Source organism: Oryctolagus cuniculus, chromosome 1, assembly GCF_964237555.1.
Source record: "Oryctolagus cuniculus chromosome 1, mOryCun1.1, whole genome shotgun sequence".
Lineage (NCBI taxonomy): Eukaryota > Metazoa > Chordata > Mammalia > Lagomorpha > Leporidae > Oryctolagus > Oryctolagus cuniculus.
Window position 1 is genome coordinate 209,270,820 of NC_091432.1, and position 18,754 is coordinate 209,289,573.

Below are 18,754 nucleotides of genomic sequence, written 5' to 3' on the forward strand. Positions count from 1 at the left end.
ACCAATCAACTGGAAGCAAGCAATGCCAAAAGAAATTCCTGCAATTACTCTTGTTTGTGACATCACAGTAGTCATCACCTGTTTAAACAATCTTCATTATTTATCTGCATCTCCTTGCACATAAGTTTTCCAATTTACAGCAACTCTTGGGTAATCCTTTTTTTAAAAATAAGATTTATTTATTTATTTGAAAGGCAGAGTTACAGAGAGGCAGAGAGAGAGAGAGAGAGAGAGAGAGAGAGAGAGAGAAAGTCTTCCATTCAATGGTTCACTCCCCAGACGGCTGCAACGGCTGGGGCTGCGCCGATCCGAAGCCAGGGGTCATGAGCTTCTTCCGGGTCTCCCACACTGGGGCAGGGGCCCACGGGCTTGGATCATCTTCTGCTGCTTTCCTAGGCCATAGCAGAGAGCTGGATCAGAAGTGGAGCAGCCAGGACTCGAACTGGCACCCATATGGGACGCCGGCACTGCAGGTGGCAGTCTTACCAGCTACAACACAGCGCCAGCCCCTTGGGTAATCCTTTTGCTGAGCAATAAGTAGCATCTTTCCAATTCCTGTAATTAATAAAACCACAACAATTCAACATATTTTGGATCTGGTCTACTGTATCACTCATATAATCTCCTAAAGAATTGTATTATTTCAAAGTCTTGTCATAATTGTTCTTAAAGATGTTCTTAATCTAAGTCTGAAAACAAATCCTATGGTGACAGCAACAATTCCATTAAAAAAAATGAGAGGCAGAAACATTGCAAAGAGTTTTAGCAAATAACAATGCCCAAAAGAATAATGACAGTGCCAGTGCCAGTGAACATGAAGAGGACATTGGTGGCTGCCTCATTGAAGAGAAAAGTGTTCTCTGGGTTCTCCTTGCCCCAAATGCCAACAGCAAGAAGGATTACACCACTGATCCAGAAGCTGCAAGCGTAGATCAGAGGGTTAGATGAAGTCATCAAAGTAGATACCCCATGATTCACCACTGGTGCCTTGATGTGGCAGGAGAGGACCAGAGGAGACACAGGCACACACAAGCGTGCTCCCTGTCTCTTGCATGAGGCACCTTACATTGTGTTGGGAGTCTGACAGCAAGAAGACCATCACCAGAGGTGGCCTCCTCTTGACCTTGGACTTTACAAACCAAGAGCTAAAATAAACCTCCTTTCAGTAAAACTTACCAACCTGTGATATTGTGTTATTGGCAAGAATACAAATACAATGGCATATACCAATATTTCATTCCTTTGTATGGCTTAATAATACTGCACTATATGATATGTCACATTTTGTTTATCCAAGCATCAGTTGATAGATATTTAGGTTGTTTGCATCAGCCTTTTAGTGACTATGAATAATACTACTATGAACATTCATGTGCAAGCTTGTGTATAGGGACATATATTTTCAGTTCTCCTGGGTAGATACTTCAGAGTAGAATTGCTAGGTAATGTAGTAACTCCATTTAACTATTTGAGAACCTGACATGTAATCATTTATTTTCCCGATAGCAACGTATGTGGGTCCTAATTTCTCCACATTCTCAACGGCCTGTGTAATTTTCCACCTTTTTTATTACAACCATCCTAGTGGTTGTGAAGTGATATTTCTTCATGGTTTTGTTTTGCTTTTTCTGAATAAGTAATGATGTGAAGCGCAGTTTCATAAATTTATTGGGTATTTATATATGTTCTTTGAAGAAATGTCCTTTCAAGTCCTTTTCCAATTTTTTATTTGAAAAGCAAATTGACAGAAAGTAAAAGAGATCTCTTTCATTCTCTGGTTCTCTCATCAAGTGCCCCCAACAGCTGGGGCTGGGCTAGGCCCAAGCCGGGAGCTCAGAACTTTATTTGAATTTCCTATGTAGCTGACAGGGACTCCAGTTCTTGAGATGTTACCTGCTGCCTCCCAGGGTGCACATTAGTAGGATGCTGAATGAGAAATGGAACTGGGTGGGGCCAGCGTTGTGGATTGCGCTGGCATCCCATATGGGCTCCAGTTCGAGTCCAGGCTGCTCCACTTCTGATCCAGCTCTCTGCTATGGCCTGGGAAAGTAGTAGAAGATGGCCCAAGTCCTTGGGCCCCTGCACCCGTGTGGGAGATGCAGAAGAAGCTCCTGGCTCCTGGTTTTGGATCAGTGTAGCTCTAGCCTTTGCAGCCAATTGGGGAGTGAACCAGCAGACCTCTCTCTCTCTGCCTCTCCTTCTCTGTGTAACTCTGACTTTCCAGTACATAAATAAATCTTTTTTTTTTTTTAAGAAAGAAAGAGAGAAAGAGAGAAAGAGAGAAAGAAAAAGAGAGAAAGAGAGAAAGAGAGAAAGAGAGAAAGAGAGAAAGAGAGAAAGAAAGAAAGAAAGAAAGAGAAAAAGCAAGAACGAGCAAGCGAGCTGGGACTGATGTTATGGCATAACTGGTTAAGCTGCCACCCACAGTGCCAATAAAGAGTCGTGAAGATTTACCTCTGAGCTTTCTTCTGAGAGTTTTATTGGTGTAGCTCAAATTAGGCCTTAGCTCTGTTTGAGTTAACTTTGTATATGGTGTTCATGGAGTGAGGTACATCTACAACTTTGTTCTTTTGCATGTTTATGCACAATTATCTTATCACCCTTTGTTGAAAGACCATTTCTTCCTTCATGGAATTGTCTTGGCTTCATTTTTAAGGTCAAAACCAATTGACTATAGATGTATGAATTCCTTTCTATACTCACAATTCTATTCCACTGGTTTATATGTCTTAGCTGAACTTCTGATAAACACTGTAGAGAAATGAGTATATTTTATTCCCTAACAAGTACCTGGGGCATAGTTGTTCTGCCCTGTTCTTCAGAGACTTGAGGATCATAAGGACGCACCTGAAAAAGAAAAACGTTACTCTGTTAGCTCCAAGAGTTTCTTAAGAAGCAAATGAACAACTATGGCCCAAATCCCAGTCCACCTACCTGGGCTAAAAGAATTTCAAGCGCAATCATTTTAAGGCATGTATAACTCCATATACTCACCTCAGCGCCTTCAAATTCAGCTGAGAAATATTTTTTGAGCCCTTACTGTGTGAGGCACACAGTAAAGATGGCTTGTTTTGAGGATTTTTATTTCTAGAATACTTTGCTTAAAAAATGTTTATTTTATTTATTTGAAACGCAAAGTGACAGAGAGAAAGGGAGAGAGAATGAAGAGAGAGAGAGAGAGAGAGAGAGAGAGAGATTGATTCCACCTACTGATTTTCTCCCAAAATGGCCAAAATGGCCAGGGTTGGGCCAGGAGCCAGAAACTCCAGACAGGTCTCCCACGTGGGTGGCAGGGGTACAAAGGGTCCATCTCCTGCTACTTCCCCAGGCATGTTAGCAGGTAGTCGGATTGGAAGTGGAGCACCTGGGACTTTGTAGCCTGTGTTCATATTGGATGCTGATGATGCAGAAAGCAGCCTAACCCACTGTGCAACAATGCCGGTCTCCAGAATATTTCTCTTAAAAACTATTTGCAGCAAAGTTGCCAAAGACAGTAAGTTGACTATATGAAATTACTGTTCCTTCAGGGGTCAAAAATAGCTGATCTGCTTTTGAGCAGTTGATTTATAGCTTTACTCTTGGTCAATATTTAGCTAGTAGGCCAACTATCTCCCCAGGCCACTCCTTGTTAAGGATAATAAAACTTCAGCATTTGTGCATAATAGAATACTTCATTTTTCTGTTCTGGTTTGTTGAAAATGGGGGTGGGGTGTGAGGGTAGGGAGGCATTTGCAGGATTATTTAAAATTTATCCAAAGTTACATTATTAACAAGCAAGTAAAGAAGGGGTGCAGACACAGTGACTCCCTGGCCTGGAATCATCGGTCTTTCTTTCTTTAAGGACCAAAGCTCCGTTGCACTATAATCTGCCATGAAACCAATGACTGACCTTTCCTCCTGCTTACTGGTATTGAGATCCTAGAATAGCATGGTCTAGTTTGTGTCTGGTAGTGTTCAGTCTTGATGACAGTTGGTACACGAGGCATAACAATCCTGAACCCTGAAACAGCCTTCTGCTCAAAACAAGTTCTACTACAGTGTGTTACAGCAACGCCAGAAAGATAACTCAGACTGCCAAATGGAAAATTTCTTTTTTATGTTGCTTAAAATTGGGTCTTCCATTTGTCATTATAAAAATTAAGAACTTAAGTTCAACAAAAGACAGTATTAAATGAAAGCACAGGTAAGTCACAGACTGGAAAAAGATATTTGTAGAACATATATTTGATAAAGGACTCCTACTAATCAAAAAAAAAATTTTTTTTTGACAGGCAGAGTGGACAGTGAGAAAGAGAGACAGAGAGAAAAGTCTTCTTTCCATTGGTTCACCCCCAAAAGCCGGTGCTGCGCCAATCCGAAGCCAGGAGCCAGGTGCTTCCTCCTGGTCTCCCATGCGGGTGCAGGGCCCAAGCACTTGGGCCATCCTACACTGCCCTCTCAGGCCACAGCAGACAGCTGGACTGGAAGAGGAGCAACCGGGACAGAACTGGCGCCCCAACCTGGACTAGAACCTGGAGTGCCGGCGCCGCAGGCAGAGGATTAGCCTAGTGAGCCGTGGTGCCAGCCCCTAATCAAAATTTATAAAGAACTTCTTCAAATCAATAAAAGACAGATGATCCAAACAGGTAAAAGGCTTGAACAGACAGGCACTTCACAAAGGAGAGTCAAATGCTCAAAAAAAATAAATAAATAAAAAAAAATCATCCTTAATATCTTCAGTTATCAAGGACATGCAAATTAAAACCACAATGAGATGTTACAACCCACCCACCATAATGGCTAAAATGGAAAGAGTTGTTCTGTTTGTTGAGCCATATACTACCTATTCTCATATACTACTCATGTGGAAATAAATCTGTACTAATCACATGAAACCTATTCATATCAATTGAAGCTAAAAATAATACTCATATATGTCCTAAGATTCAGCAAATCCACTCTTGAGTAGGTATCCAACAAAGAGGCATAGCACATAATATACCAAAGACATGTTCAAGAGTGTCCTTTTTTTTTTTTTTTTTTGACAGGCAGAGTGGACAGTGAGAGAGAGAGACAGAGAGAAAGGTCTTCCTTTGCCGTTGGTTCACCCTCCAATGGCCGCTGCGGCCGGCGCACTGCAGCCGGTGCACCGCGCTGATCCGATGGTAGGAGCCAGGAGCCAGGTGCTTTTCCTGGTCTCCCATGGGGTGCAGGGCCCAAGCACCTGGGCCATCCTCCACTGCACTCCCTGGCCACAGCAGAGAGCTGGCCTGGAAGAGGGGCAACTGGGACAGAATCCGGCGCCCCGACCAGGACTAGAACCCGATGTGCCGGCACCGCTAGGCGGAGGATTAACCTAGTGAGCCGCGGCGCCGGCCCAAGAGTGTCCCTTGAAAGATTATATGCACAGCCCAAACTGGAAACAACTCAAGTGTCCACAGGCAGTAAGATGGATAAATAAAACATGGTGTGCTCATATAATGGTGCAATACATAGAGATGAAAGAAATTAGTGGCAGCTCACTTGAAACAGCATGACGAAAATCTCACAGGCATAATGTTAGAAAAAAAAAGTAGACACAGAAAAGTACACAATGTATGTTTCAATTTAAATCAAGTTCTAGGGGGCTGGCGCTGTGGCTCATTTGGTTAATCCTCCACCTGCAGCACTGGCATCCCATGTGGGTGCTGGGTTCTAGTCCTGGTTGCTCCTCTTCTAGCCCAGCTCTCTGCTGTGGCCTTGGAGGACAGTGGAAGATGGCCCAAGTGTTTGGGTCCTTGCACCCGCATGGGAGACCAGGAGGAAGCACCTGGCTCCTGGCTTTGGATTGGTGCAGCACCGGCCATAGTGGCCATTTGGGGAGTGAACCAATGGAAGGAAGACCTGTCTCTCTGTCTCTGTCTCTCTCTCTCTCTCTCACTGTCTATAACTCTACCTGTCAAAATAATTAAAAAATCAAGTTCTATCTAGAACAGGCAGAAGTTATCTATGATGAAAGAAGTCACGATGGTGGCTGCTTTAAGCAGTTTTTATTTGATGGGAGGGGACAAGAGGGAGCTTTCTTGGGTGCATTGATCTGGGTAGTGACACTTGAACACATACATAAGTAAAAATACAATGGCTACAGATGCTGCAGAGGTATAACTACATTTTTAAAAGGACATTAAAAGAGTCATCTAGGGCCGGTGCCGTGGTGTAGTGGGCTAAGCTTCTGCCTGTGGCACCACAAACCCATATGGGTGCTGGTTCATGTCCTGGCTGCTCCTTTTCCCGTCCAGCTCTCTGCTATGACCTGGGAAAGCAGCAGAAGATGCCCTCAAGTGCCTGGGCCCCTGTACCTGCATGGAAGACCCGAAAGAAGCTTCTGGCTTGGGCTCAACTCTGACCATTGCGGCCATTTGGGGAGTAAGCCAGCGATGGAAGACCTTTCTCTCTGTCTCTCCTTCTCTCTCTCTCTGTAATACTACCTCTCAAATAAATAAATAATCTTTAAAAAAAAGATATTCATCTAGACACCATCCCCTTGTCTGTGCCATCAGCATTCTCACAGCCTGCAGTGTAGAGGAGAATTCTCAGAAGAGAACAGGCAGGACTGAGGGACCTCAGAGACAAGTGTCACATTCAGTCAGTGAGATTAAGTCAGAGTCCGCACACTGACAACAGAGGGCCCGAGGCCTGCTTCCCCTGTCAGCTCCAGGCTGTCACCTACTAAGCAAGAAAACTACAAAATCTGCCCCTGGATATTCTCGCCAACCTCAAGGAGAATGTCTAAAGATGCAAAGCGCAGGAGGTGAGAGGTTTTTCAGCTCAAACAGGTCACCCTGCTGAGGTGGAGCACTTGCCTACACATAAAACACTTTGCAGTTAGTTGTAGTGCTCCATTATATATTTGTTTTTGAAAGGAGAGAGAGAGAGAGTAAGAAAGAGAGCGAGCGAGAGAGGCAAAGAGCTTTCATCTGCTAGTTTGCTTCTCAACTGTCTACAATGCCAGGAATAGGCCAAGTCAAAGCTAGAAGCCCAGAACTCAACCCAAGTCTCCTAAGTGAGTGGCAGGCACCCAAGAACTTGAACACAGCAACTTGGGGGAAATAGACAGTAAGGTAGAATAAAATATTTTTTTTAATTACAAAACTTAGATAATAGGAAGGACTGTATCCATGAGAATTCTTTGCTATTAAAAGAGGAAAATTTGGGGCCGGTGCTATGGCATAGTGGGTAAAGCCACCGCCTGCAGTCCGGCTGCTCCACTTCCAATCCAGCTCTCTGCTATGGCCTGGGAAAGCAGTAGAAGATGGCCCAAGTCCTTGGACCCTTGCACTTGCATGGGAGACCTGGAAGAAGCTCCTGGCTGCTGGCTATGGATAGATGCAGCTCTGGCGGCTGGAGCCAATTGGAGAGTGAATCAGCAGATGGAAGACCTCTTTCTCTCTCTTTCTACCTCTCCTTCTCTCTGTGTGTTACTCTGACTTTCAAATAAATAAATAAATCTTAAAAAAGAGGAAAATTCAGAGGCAGGCAGTTGGTCTGGTGGGTAAGATGCTAGGTAAGATGACCCTGTCCCACACTGCAGTGCCCGAATTTGATTGCTGGCTCCAGCTCTAGACTCCAGCTCCCTGATAATGTGCATGCTGTGGTGCAGCAGGTAATGGCTCAAGTAGTTGGGTCGACCCAGGTGAGAGAACTGGATTGAGTTTCTCCATGGGATGCCTGCATTGCATTTGGCAGCGTAACCCACTACTTCATAGTACCGGCCTCAGCCTAGCCCAGCTCCAACCATTTGGAGCCTTTAGGGAGTGAAGCAGCAGATGGCATATGGGAATTCCCCTCCCCACCATAACTAACTAACTAACTAAATAAATAAATAATTTTTTGAGACAGATGGGGCAAGCACTTTGGCCTGCCAGGTAAAGCCACAGCCTTCGACACCAGCATCCTCTATGAGCAATGATTCTTATCCCAGATACTCCACTTCCGATCCAGCTTCCTGCGATGGCCTGGGAAAGCTGCAGAAGATGGCTAAGTACTTGGGCACCTGCTTCCCACATGAGAGATCTGGAAGAAGCTCCTGGCTCCTGGCCCTCTCTCTCTATCTATCTATCTCTCCTTCTTTCTGTGTTACTCATTCAAATAAATACATAAATCTTCAAAAAGAGATATTCAGAGAACAACAAGATCCCTTAAAAATAGAGGGGGTGATCATTATCACATAGTAAGTTAAGTCACTTTTCTGATGCCAGCATCCCATTATCAAAGTGCCAGTTAGAGTCCTGGCTAGTCTGCTTCCAATCTAGCTCCCTGCTAAGGCCCCTGGGAAGGCAGCAGAGGACGTCCAGATGGAATTCCTGGCTCCTGGTTTCAGTCTGACCCAACTCTGGCTGTTATGGCCATTTTGGGAGTGAACCAGCAGATGGACAATCTCTCTCTGTCTTTCCCTCTCTCTTTCAAATAAATTAATCTTTTTAAAAATTAAAAATAGAGGGGCCAGCACTGTAGTGTAGTGGGTAAAGCCTCCACCTGTAGTGCCAACATCCCATGTGGGTGCTGGTTTGAATCCTGGCTGTTCCACTTCAGATCCAGCTCTCTGCTATTGCCTGGGAACTCAGAGGAAGATGGCCCAAGTCCTTGGGCCCTTGCACCCACATGGGAGACCTGGAAGAGAATCCTGGCTCCATCTGGGGAATGAACCAGCGAATGGAAGACCTCTCTCTCTCTCTCTTTCTTTTCTTCTGCCTATCTGTAACTCTGTCTTTCAAATAAAAAATAAATCTTTAAAAAAATTAAAAATAGAAAAACACAAAAAGTTCATTAGAAGGGTTGAGAGGTGATACATTTGAAGAAATAGGACAAAAACAAGAAGATGGAAAAGATAAAATTAGGGATCTGTTCTAGGGAACTGAACATCAAAACAATAGGCATTTCCGGAGGGGGAAAGGGAAGGAGAGTGGCAGGAAGTAGCCGGAGAAGGGGAGGAGGAGTGAGGAGAGGACAGAAGAGGGAATTTGAAAAAAGAAAAATTTTCATAACTGAAAGATACAAACTTTCAGATAGAAATTTGCCATCAGTTTACTAGAGGAATACATTAAAAATAGACCCATACCAAAGCCTGTTTTCAAGTAACTTCAAAATACCAGGACAGAGGCTATCTATCCAAACTATGAAATAAATGTGAGGTAGAATGGAGACATTTCAGAGATGCAAGGGATTCATATGGAATCATACCAGTCATACCAAGATCATAATCAAAGGAAACTGATCATTGTATTTTTAAAAAAGATTTATTTTATTTATTTGAAAAGCTGAGTGACAGAGAAAGAGAGAGACAGAGAGGATGAGAGAAATGTTCCATCTGCTAATTCACTCCCAAGTGGCCACAATAGTAATGACTGGGCCAGACAGAAGCCAGGAGCCAGGAGCGTCATCCATGTCTACCGCATATGAGTGCAGAGGCCCAAGTACTTGGGCCATCTTCCACTGCTTTCCCTGGCATATTAGCAGGAATATGGATAAGAAGTGGAGCAGCTGGGAATTGAATGAGCACCCACAAGGGATGCCTTATTGTAGAATTGTAGATGGCAGCTTAACCCACTGCCCCACCAGTACTAGCCCCAGTATTTTAAAAAAAATAATAATCACAATAAACTTTTTACATAAATGAGGTAGAATGAGAAAAAAATTACCTAGTCAAAAGAACGCAGATATAATAATAATAATAGAGCAAGAATTTGAAGCCATTTAAAATTCACTCAACAAATATGTACTGTGTGTCTACGATTTGCCAGCACTGTTTGGAAGCTGAGTCAGTGGTGAACAAACTATCTTTGCGTTCACAAAGCATATAAGTATATGTGTGCATGGCTCAAAAAGTTTACGGAAAATGGAAAATGCCATTGTGGCACAGCAGGTTATTAAACCACATCATAGGACACCAGCATCCCATATGTGAGTGCCAGTTCAAGTCCCAGCTGCTCTGCTTTCAATCCAGCTCCTGGATAATGCTCTAGGGAAGGCAGTGGAAGATGATCCAGTATTTGTGCCTCTGCTACGCGTGTAGGAGTCCAGGATGGAGCCCCTGGCTCCTGACTTCACCCTGGCCCAGACCTGGATGTTGCAGCATTATTGTGGATGGAACCCACTATGTCCCTTTCTCTGGCTCTCCCCCTCTGTCACTCTGCCTTTTAAATAAATACATCTTTTTAAAAATGGAATTAAAAAGTTTATTTGGGTACAAAAATTAAAATTTATGCACACCAGCAGTCTTCAAAAGTTTGTAGAAAATGCACAAATTGAAAAATTATACATGGGGGTCGGCACTGTAGAGTAGTGGGTAAAGCCGCTGCTTGCAGTGCCGGCATCCCATATGGATGCCGGTTTGAGATCCGGCTGCTCCACTTCTGATCCAGCTCTCTGCTGTGGCCTGGGAAAGCAATAGAAGATGGCCCAAGTCCTTGGGGCCCTGCACCCGCGTAGGAGACCCAGAAGAAGCTCCTGCTTCAGATCAGCTAAGCTCCGGCCACTGTGGCCAATTAGGGAGTGAACCATCAGATGGAAGATCTTTCTCTCTCTCTCTCTCTCTGCCTCTCCTTCTCTCTGTCTGTAACTCTGACTTTAAAGTAAAATCAATAAATCTTTAAAAAAAACTATACATGGACTTCAAATTTTCTTGCAGGAAAATATACTTACCTTTTCATTCTGGTTTTCCATGAACTTTTGAATTTCATACCTCATACCTAATTCTTTTGAATCTTTTGAGAATAATGTGCCTACATCATGACATACTGGTCCTAAATACTTCAATGTATGGTTCCTAAGAACAGGAATTTCCTTCTGTAGAACTACAATGAGTTATTCTCTTCAGTTCATTTTGTCAGTCACTTGAACTGAACTGCACTATATGGGAGCATCCATTATCCTGGTCTGACTTGTCCCATGGGAGGGAAAAATCCAAAGTTCCATTTGAATTTCAGATTTTAGTCTTGAAGAGTCATACAAATCAGATTTTTCAGATTAACATTGAATTTGACTCATTATGAGTTTTTTTTTTAAACTCCGTTCAGCTATGTCAAAGAAAAACACTTACACCAATAATGACAAACATTAATCTAGCATTCCTTACTATTCTAAGCATTTTGTACTTGTGAACATTAAATCCTTGCAACTTTAAAGGAACATACTGTGATTATCTTCATCTGAGACCTGGAGAAATGTAGGTATGGACGTTATTTAAGGAACACACAACTGATAAGGGGGTAGGATCAGAATTTGAACCCAGGCTGTCACAGATGTCGTGTGTGTGTGTGTGTGTGTGTGTGTGTCTTCTTACATTTCATGATGCGTTCTCTACAGATGAGCCCATGCTGTTTCTTGTTATTGATCGCTTCTCACTGTGTCATGTTTCCCCAGGAAAGAGGCATTCATTTTCTTGGTGTGTTTATTTTTCAGCTGAAGAAAAGGTGACTGGTCCCCTGAGCCCGGAAGAATGAACCCAGAGGAGGTTGTTGACACGAGGTTCTCCCACTCACCAGCTGTTGAGAGTTTGCAGATGAAGACTAGGATCTTATTACTTCAATGGAAGCATGCGACTAGGTTCCCAAACCACCAGCAGCCCAGTGGATTTGGTGCAATGGGACTAGTAAATGATTAATCAGAAGCATCTGATACAAATCTGTCTTACAGCATTGTCTTCACGTGTAGTGTTGCTTTCTCTTCTAACCTTGTATATGTTTAAGTGACTCTCTCTGCTTTTAGTCTAGAGCCAGTACTGGCCTGAAGGCTGGATCCACAAGGGAATTCTCTTCATTCAGGCTGGGTCTGTTCTCCTTGACTCTGCTATTTATAGAGCTGATGTGGGTTAGTAACTACTATTTACTGAGGGCGTGTTCCATGCCAAGCATTAGGCCGAGTGCTTTACATACTCACACATTTAATCCTCACAACAGCCATGAATTATTATGCCTATTCTGCTTATAAGGAAACAGAAGCTCTGCAGGGTTGTGTGCTGTGTGCAGCATCGCACAGTTGCCAGGGTCAGGACTCAAATCTAGGACTAACTGCAAGGCTGTTCAACTCTAACACTCCTCTTTGCTTGTTATTGCTTGGAGATCATGACTCCATTTCATTCCTACAATGAATAGGGGTGGGGATTTGTGAATGTATATGGGAAGTTTGTCAGAGTGAGAATCAAGGAGTTTTTAGAGTCACTGAAGAATCACAGAATTATTTTCTAAAAAAAAAAAAAACACTTAAAGTTCTTTCAAATCGGGCATTGAAAAACAATGGTCTGTGAGCCAAATTCTGTCCCCAGTCTATTTTTGTGAATAAAGTTTTATGGGAACATAGCCACACTCAGTCTTTTGTGTGTTGTCTGTGGCTGCTTTCTGCAGAGGCAGAGCCGCGTTATGGTGTCAGAGACCATGGGGCACCCAAAGCCTCAAATACCGACTATTCAGTCCTTTCAGAAAACATTTGTTGACCCTTGTTTGATGTGACTTTGGAAGAAAGTCAACCGTTTTTCATTAAGGCCAATTTATTGTCTTTCCTATTTGACCGAAACACTGCTTACAGATTTATAATGCTATCACAATGACTATGGTCTAATAGCATTGGTGCTGGAGGAGGAGGGAGGGGTTGGGGCTGGTGTGTCTGCGGGGCTCTGATCAGGGAAGGGAGTGGGAGAGCTCAGGGCCTCTGGGTCCCCAGTCAGTTCCCTACCCTGCACCCCTCCCACACATGTCCTTCCTATTCCTCCTGCCAAACCAAGCATCTGAAAATAACTGCTCATAAACATGTACGTGGCTTCCCACTTACAACACGCTCAAATCCCAACTCCTCAGCCTGGAATTCAGAGACCAGAACAATTTGACCCCTATTAATCGCTCTCCTTCCATCTTTTTCCTTTTTCTAATCATGAGGAAATCATGCCAAATTTGAGTTCATATTTCAAAGCCAATTTGATGCACTCTTCTGTAGGAAGAAAAGCAAACAAATAATATTTGTAGGTGTTTGTCTTAGTCTGCTCAGGCATTATAACAGAATGCCATAGACTAGGAAGGTTCTGAACAATGGAAACCTGTTTCTCACAGTTCTAGAGGCTGGGAAGTCCAAGGTCAAGGTCCCAGCAGATTAGTATCTGGCCAAGGCTTCCTTGCTCATAGACAGTGCTTCTGGCTGCATCCTCATATGGCGAAAGGGAAGAGGCCTCCTTGAATCACCACATTGTTGAAGGCACTGCCCTGTGAACGAATCACTTCCCAAAGGCCCCACCTCCTAATGCCATGGGGACACAAACATGCAGACCACACCGGTGTTTGCATTTGATAACAGGAAGGTAGACTGAGCTTGCATAGATGATACATTTATGGTAAAAAGTATTCTAAAAGAAAAATTTATAAACATATTACCTTTCCATAGTAGATGTTATCCAGTTATATTTAGAAAATCCATCTGGTTATTTTAAGTTGTAATATCATAGACTTTTTACCATATTGCTACACATTTTTCTTTTTCTTCTTTTAAAAATTTGTTCAAAAGAGTTATATAAGAGAGAGGAGGAAAGACAGAGAAAGAGAGAGAGGAGGAAAGGCAGAAAGAGAGAAAGAGAGAGAGAGATAATCTTCCATCTGCTGGTTCATTCCCTAGATGGCCCCAATGGCCAGGGCTGGGACAGGCCAAAGCCAGGAGCCAGAAGATTTTTCCAGATCTCCCACATGGGTGCAGGGACTTAAGTACTTGGGCCATCTTCCACTGCTTTCCCAGGCACATTAGCAGAGTGCTGGATTGGAAGTGAAGCAGCCAGGTCTCAAACTAGAGCCCATATGGCATGCTGGTGTCACAGATGGAGGCTTAACCTTCTAAGTCACAGTGCTGGCTGGCCCCACTATGCATTTTTCATAAAGATAATTTTTCATGGCTGTAGTATATTCTTTTTTATAGAAAGCTTTTAATTAATAAATATAGATTTCATAAGTACAACTTTGGATTATAGCAGTTCTTTGTCCCATACCTGCCCTCCCACCCCCACTCCTGTCCCACCTCCTACTCCCTCTCCCATCCCTTCTTCATTAAGATTCATTTTTAATTATCTTTATATACAGAAGATCAACTCTATACTAAGTAAAGATTTCAACAGTTTGCACCCACACAGACACACAAAGTATAAAGTACTGTTGAAGATTAGTTTTACTGTTCATTCTCATAGTACAACACATTAAGGACAGAGGTCCTACATGGGGAGCAAGTGCACAGTGACTCCTGTTGTTGATTTAACAATTGACACTCTAATTTATGATGTCAGTAATCATCCGAGGCTCTTGTCATGAACTACCAAGGCACTGGAAGCCTCTTGAGTTCACAAACTCCGACCTTATTTAAACAAGGCCATAATCAAAGTGGAAGTTCTCTCCTCCCTTCAGAGAAAGGTAGCTCCTTCTTTAATGGTCCATTCTTTCCACTCACAGAGATCTTTAATTTAGGTCATTTTTTGCCACAGTGTCTTGGCTTTCCATGCCTTAAATGCTCTCATGGCCTTTTCAGCCACGTGTGAATGCCTTAAGGGCTGATTCTGAGGCCAGAGTGCTGTTTAGGGAATTTGTCATTCTATGAGTCTGCTGTGTGGTCAGCTGCAATATATTCTGTCTCCCATGTGTTCCAAAATTTTCCACATTTCCCAGTATTTGGGCACTGAGGACTGCCCTTTCCATTCGTTTCATCCCCCACCCCGACTCCTTGGAGCTGCTTTTCTCTTTATTTCCTACCTTTGCTCAGGTTGCTTCCTTGGCTTGGAAAGGATCCTGTCTTTCCATCCTGTCTGCTTGTCTTAAGTCCTTCCCTTTCAGCTTAAGCCTTTCACCTTTCCCCGTCAGACTTTTGTCATGGAAAAATACAGTCTGACCTTCAGCATGAGGGATGGATTTCAATAGGCTTGTTTTCCCAGGAAGTGCTGACACGGAACCACCGTAACCTGACAGCAATGGCATTGAAGAAGCAAAAGCTCACTGATGCTATTATTTCCTGCTATTATCTTTAGGATGGTTTACTTTAGAAAATAATAATAGATAGCTAACATATATTCTTTTCCTATATGACAGACATTATTCTAAACCCTTTATATATGTTAAGTCATTTATCTTCATAACCCTATCAAGTGGGTACTGTTAATACTCTCATTTTATAAATGAGAGGTATAGAGAGATTAAGAAATGCCAAGGCCATACAAATGGTAAGTGGTAGACCTGGGATCTGAATTCAAGACAGTCTGGCACCAGAGTCTGGTGCTTAGCCAGAGAAGACAGTCAGTTGCCCTCTATGGCCTCCCTTTCTCTCTAGTCTCATCCTGGCCCCCACCATTTTCAGGGTATTTGCAGGGGGTGAGGGTCTGCTGAAGAAATGTTGGCACTGGAAACAGTGAGCCTCTCTCTCAGTGATGGAAATAACTGGGTGGGGGCCGATATTCTTTCTTTGCTAGGGCTGAGCTCCTTTCATGAGGAGATTGACAGGCAGACAAATTTGCTTTGTCCATGGTCATTCTTTGATGATGATGAGTCCAGAGGCGTTTCCAGAGCCACTGCAGTGTATGTTGGAATCACTATGCCTCACTCACCTCTATCTCCCACAACCAGCACAAAGCCGGCCACCACAGCTGAAGAATCATTGTGACACAGTAATATTATAATGGCTATCATTTAGTGAATATTCTTTTCATGAGCTCCCCCAGGGTGGAGTGGGGCTCTTGCAATGGGTCACATAGGAGTGACCTTGGGGAGAGGAAATGCAGAGTGTCTTCCACCGTTGAGTCCCATTGCAAAGCTGACTCAGTGCAGGAAGGAATGGCTCTTGGCTTCTAGTTCAGAGCACGATGAGACCTCATGCTTCAGAGAGATGTTAAAAAGTCTCTCTACCAGCTGCCTATCAGCACCTAAGACAGCTCTGGCTGCTTGGGTACATGCACAGCTGGTATTCCCACTTGCCAAGCACAGTCCGTTGCCACGGGTGTGGCTCTGTAAGACAGCTGGGCATTTTGTGGAGTGGAAATCCGTTTTCCTATGGCTTTCAGCAGTTGGATCCGATCCTACCTGTAGGATGCTGGGGAGCGAGTCAGCTGCCCTTGTACAGCCACACAGAGATATGAACGCAATGACCACATCCCCCCTGAGTTTTTCCTTTCAGATTACATATGCACAGGTGCTTCTTGTTGGCTTCTCTCACAAGGTTTCCAGACCCTTCCGCAGCCAAGGTTGTGTCGATCGACTGCTTCCACTTGGTTTACAGCTGTCTGCATATGGAGCCACTTCATAGATCACCAGCCCACATCAGGGCAAACCTTGCCTTCCTAAGGGCCTCTATAAGGAGTGCCTAGGATCAGAAATTAGTGCTCAACTTCCAAGGAGTTTCAGGGCTTTGTGGTGAGTCTGGCTTTCATTCAGAAAGGAACAGTGTAAACAGAATTAGGTCTGTGGGTGGAAAGAGATGATAATAGCTAAGATTTTGGAATGCTTACTGCATGCCAGACACTGCAGTATACATGATGAATTATCTCGTTTAATCTGCTCAAAAACTCTTGTGGGTGCTGTTTGGATCCTTATTTCACAGCTGAAGACATTGAGGCCTACAGTGGCCTGAGGATCTTCCAGGGCTGGGTGGCACATGTGAAGACTCAAGCCAGACATTAGCAGGGAGCAATGGGGGAAGACTTTGGGTTTCAGCAAAAGGAAGCATCTGGGTAGTGGTTATGTTTCAGAAAAGTCAGGCGTTACAGTGAAAAGGGGAGCTGGTGTGAGAATAAGTGTTGTAAGGTCCAAAGACCCAGGGGGAGAAAGCTGTGCAGGAGTGGCAGCAGAAGGCCATGGTGTGTAGGGAAGTAGTAACAGTAACGGCCACCACTTGTTAAGTGTGCGCCAGGCCAGCACTTTACAGACATAATCTACTTTAATCTTTACCAGAACTCTAAAGGGAATTACTACGATTATGACCCCTATGTTACAGATGAGGAAAGTGAGGCTCAATGAGGTTAAGTGACTCCTGAAATCTACAGGGCTAGGAAGCAGCAGCATCAAGATTAATTCTGACTGCTTACTCTGGGCCCATGGACCTATGCTGACTCCCAAAGGGAAAGACTATGGCATCCCTGAAGGAAAGGAAACTTCTTTCCCAAGAGACTGGAGGTAGAGGGGTGGGGGCGAGGTCTTAGAACTTACAAGGCAGCTCAGGGCTGCAGGCACTGTCTGGTACCCCTCAGAAAGGACAGGGAACCTGAGCCTTGCAGACAGTTTTGCCAGCTCTCTACACTAGCACCACACCAATCGTGAGGCTGTCTGAACTTGGGTTTGCCTTGGAAAGAGATTCTCTGAAGGCCTGGGAACCTCAGAGAACATATCTATGACTAGATATGCTATCTCAGGATCAGAAACCCAAGTTGTAAAATGACTTCTGTGTCTTTACCTGTATAGTTCCTTTAAAATTTTTTTGTTCAAGCTTTAGTGAGCATCAGAATCCCCTGAAAGACCTGTTAAAACAGATTCCTGGGCAGTGTCCCCAAGATTTTACTTTAGCAAGACTGGAGATGTGGCCAGAGTTAAAAGATGATGCTGATGCAGTTGCCCCTGGGATCACATTCCAGAACAACTGCCTCATTTAATTGGCTACTTTTGAACATTTCTAAAGTGACTTGACTGTGAAAAGCTAAGTACGGAGCGCTTGTCTATGGGCCAAAGGTTTTGGGAATAGACTGGGGTACAGACTTAGTGCCCAGCTCGGTGAACGACTGCAGAGGGACAATGGTGTGGACTGGAGAAGACAGGTCACAGCCAGAAGGAATGAGCTGTTCCTGCAGGGGAACAAAGGGAAGCAAAGGCTTGGGATGAGCTGGGCGGAGGAGCCAGGCTGGCCAAAGAGATAGAGATCCGGCAAGGGCAGAAGTCAAATGGGGTGGAATTGCTGTCAGAAGCTGCAGGCTCTTGGCTGCACTGTAGGGAAAGAACTAGAACTGGGGGCAAGTAGCCAGGAGTGAGCTCCCGGCTGTGTGGCCCTGTGACAGTCTGGCGATCACATTTCAGCTGCGACTCACTGTCTCCAAAAGCCTCTTTCTTCCTCCTCCTGGGGTGGTGTCAGTCCGTCGCAAAGTGCTCAGGAATTACCTTCTGACAGTAGTGAGGCAAGTCCTTGATGGGAGAGAACTGGGGACAGTGCCAAAGGCTGCTTCCTTCCCTTAGTGGTGGGAAGGAAGGGGCAGGCAGGGGCAGGGCTGGGAGCTACGCAGTTGCTTGCTTTGACCTCTGATGTTCTCTGGTCCTGGGCTGCATTTCTTCCTCATTAGGAACTGACTCAGCTTCGATGTGCAATGCAGAGAATGGCCTTTGTGGCTGCAGCAGTGGCCCAGTGGCAGGGGCCTGGCTGCTGCACTCACTGCTCCTCATGGAAGCGAGGAGGTGTGGCTAGAAGACTCCCCTTGGAATGAAGAGAGGGGACATATTTCTGCAGGGCTGCATGCCACAACTCCTTTCAGCTTGCAGGGGTGAAATTGTGCACATATGCCATCCCTGACACAAACTCGTGCCCCCCTTGCCCCATGCCTTTCATTTCATTTCTTGCATATCTCTGTCCAGCTAAAAAAGTGTTTATTGAGTGCATAGCATGTGGCAGGCCCTATGCTGGGGGACACAGATACAGGGAAAAGACTCTCGACCTTCAAGAAATAACAGTACTGTTAGAGACCCAGGTATGGTCATCATTACAGCACCATGGGATAAACAGTTTCTCAAACTGAGCTGATTTGGGCCCCAGG

The 18,754-nt window shown here is 44.3% G+C and overlaps 1 protein-coding gene across 3 annotated transcripts in view; it reads left to right on the forward strand.

The window, feature by feature from the left end:
- The window catches only part of SLC44A1 (solute carrier family 44 member 1), a 226,879-nt gene extending 214,565 nt beyond the window's left edge, over positions 1–12,314 (forward strand). For all 3 annotated transcript variants that reach the window (XM_051855994.2, XM_051855997.2, XM_070055087.1), the window contains one exon: positions 11,419–12,314. In XM_051855994.2, coding sequence (XP_051711954.2) covers positions 11,419–11,433 — 15 coding nt within the window. In that variant the 3' untranslated portion in view covers positions 11,434–12,314. The remainder of the gene's footprint in view (positions 1–11,418) is intronic.
- The last annotated feature ends 6,440 nt before the right edge of the window (positions 12,315–18,754 follow it).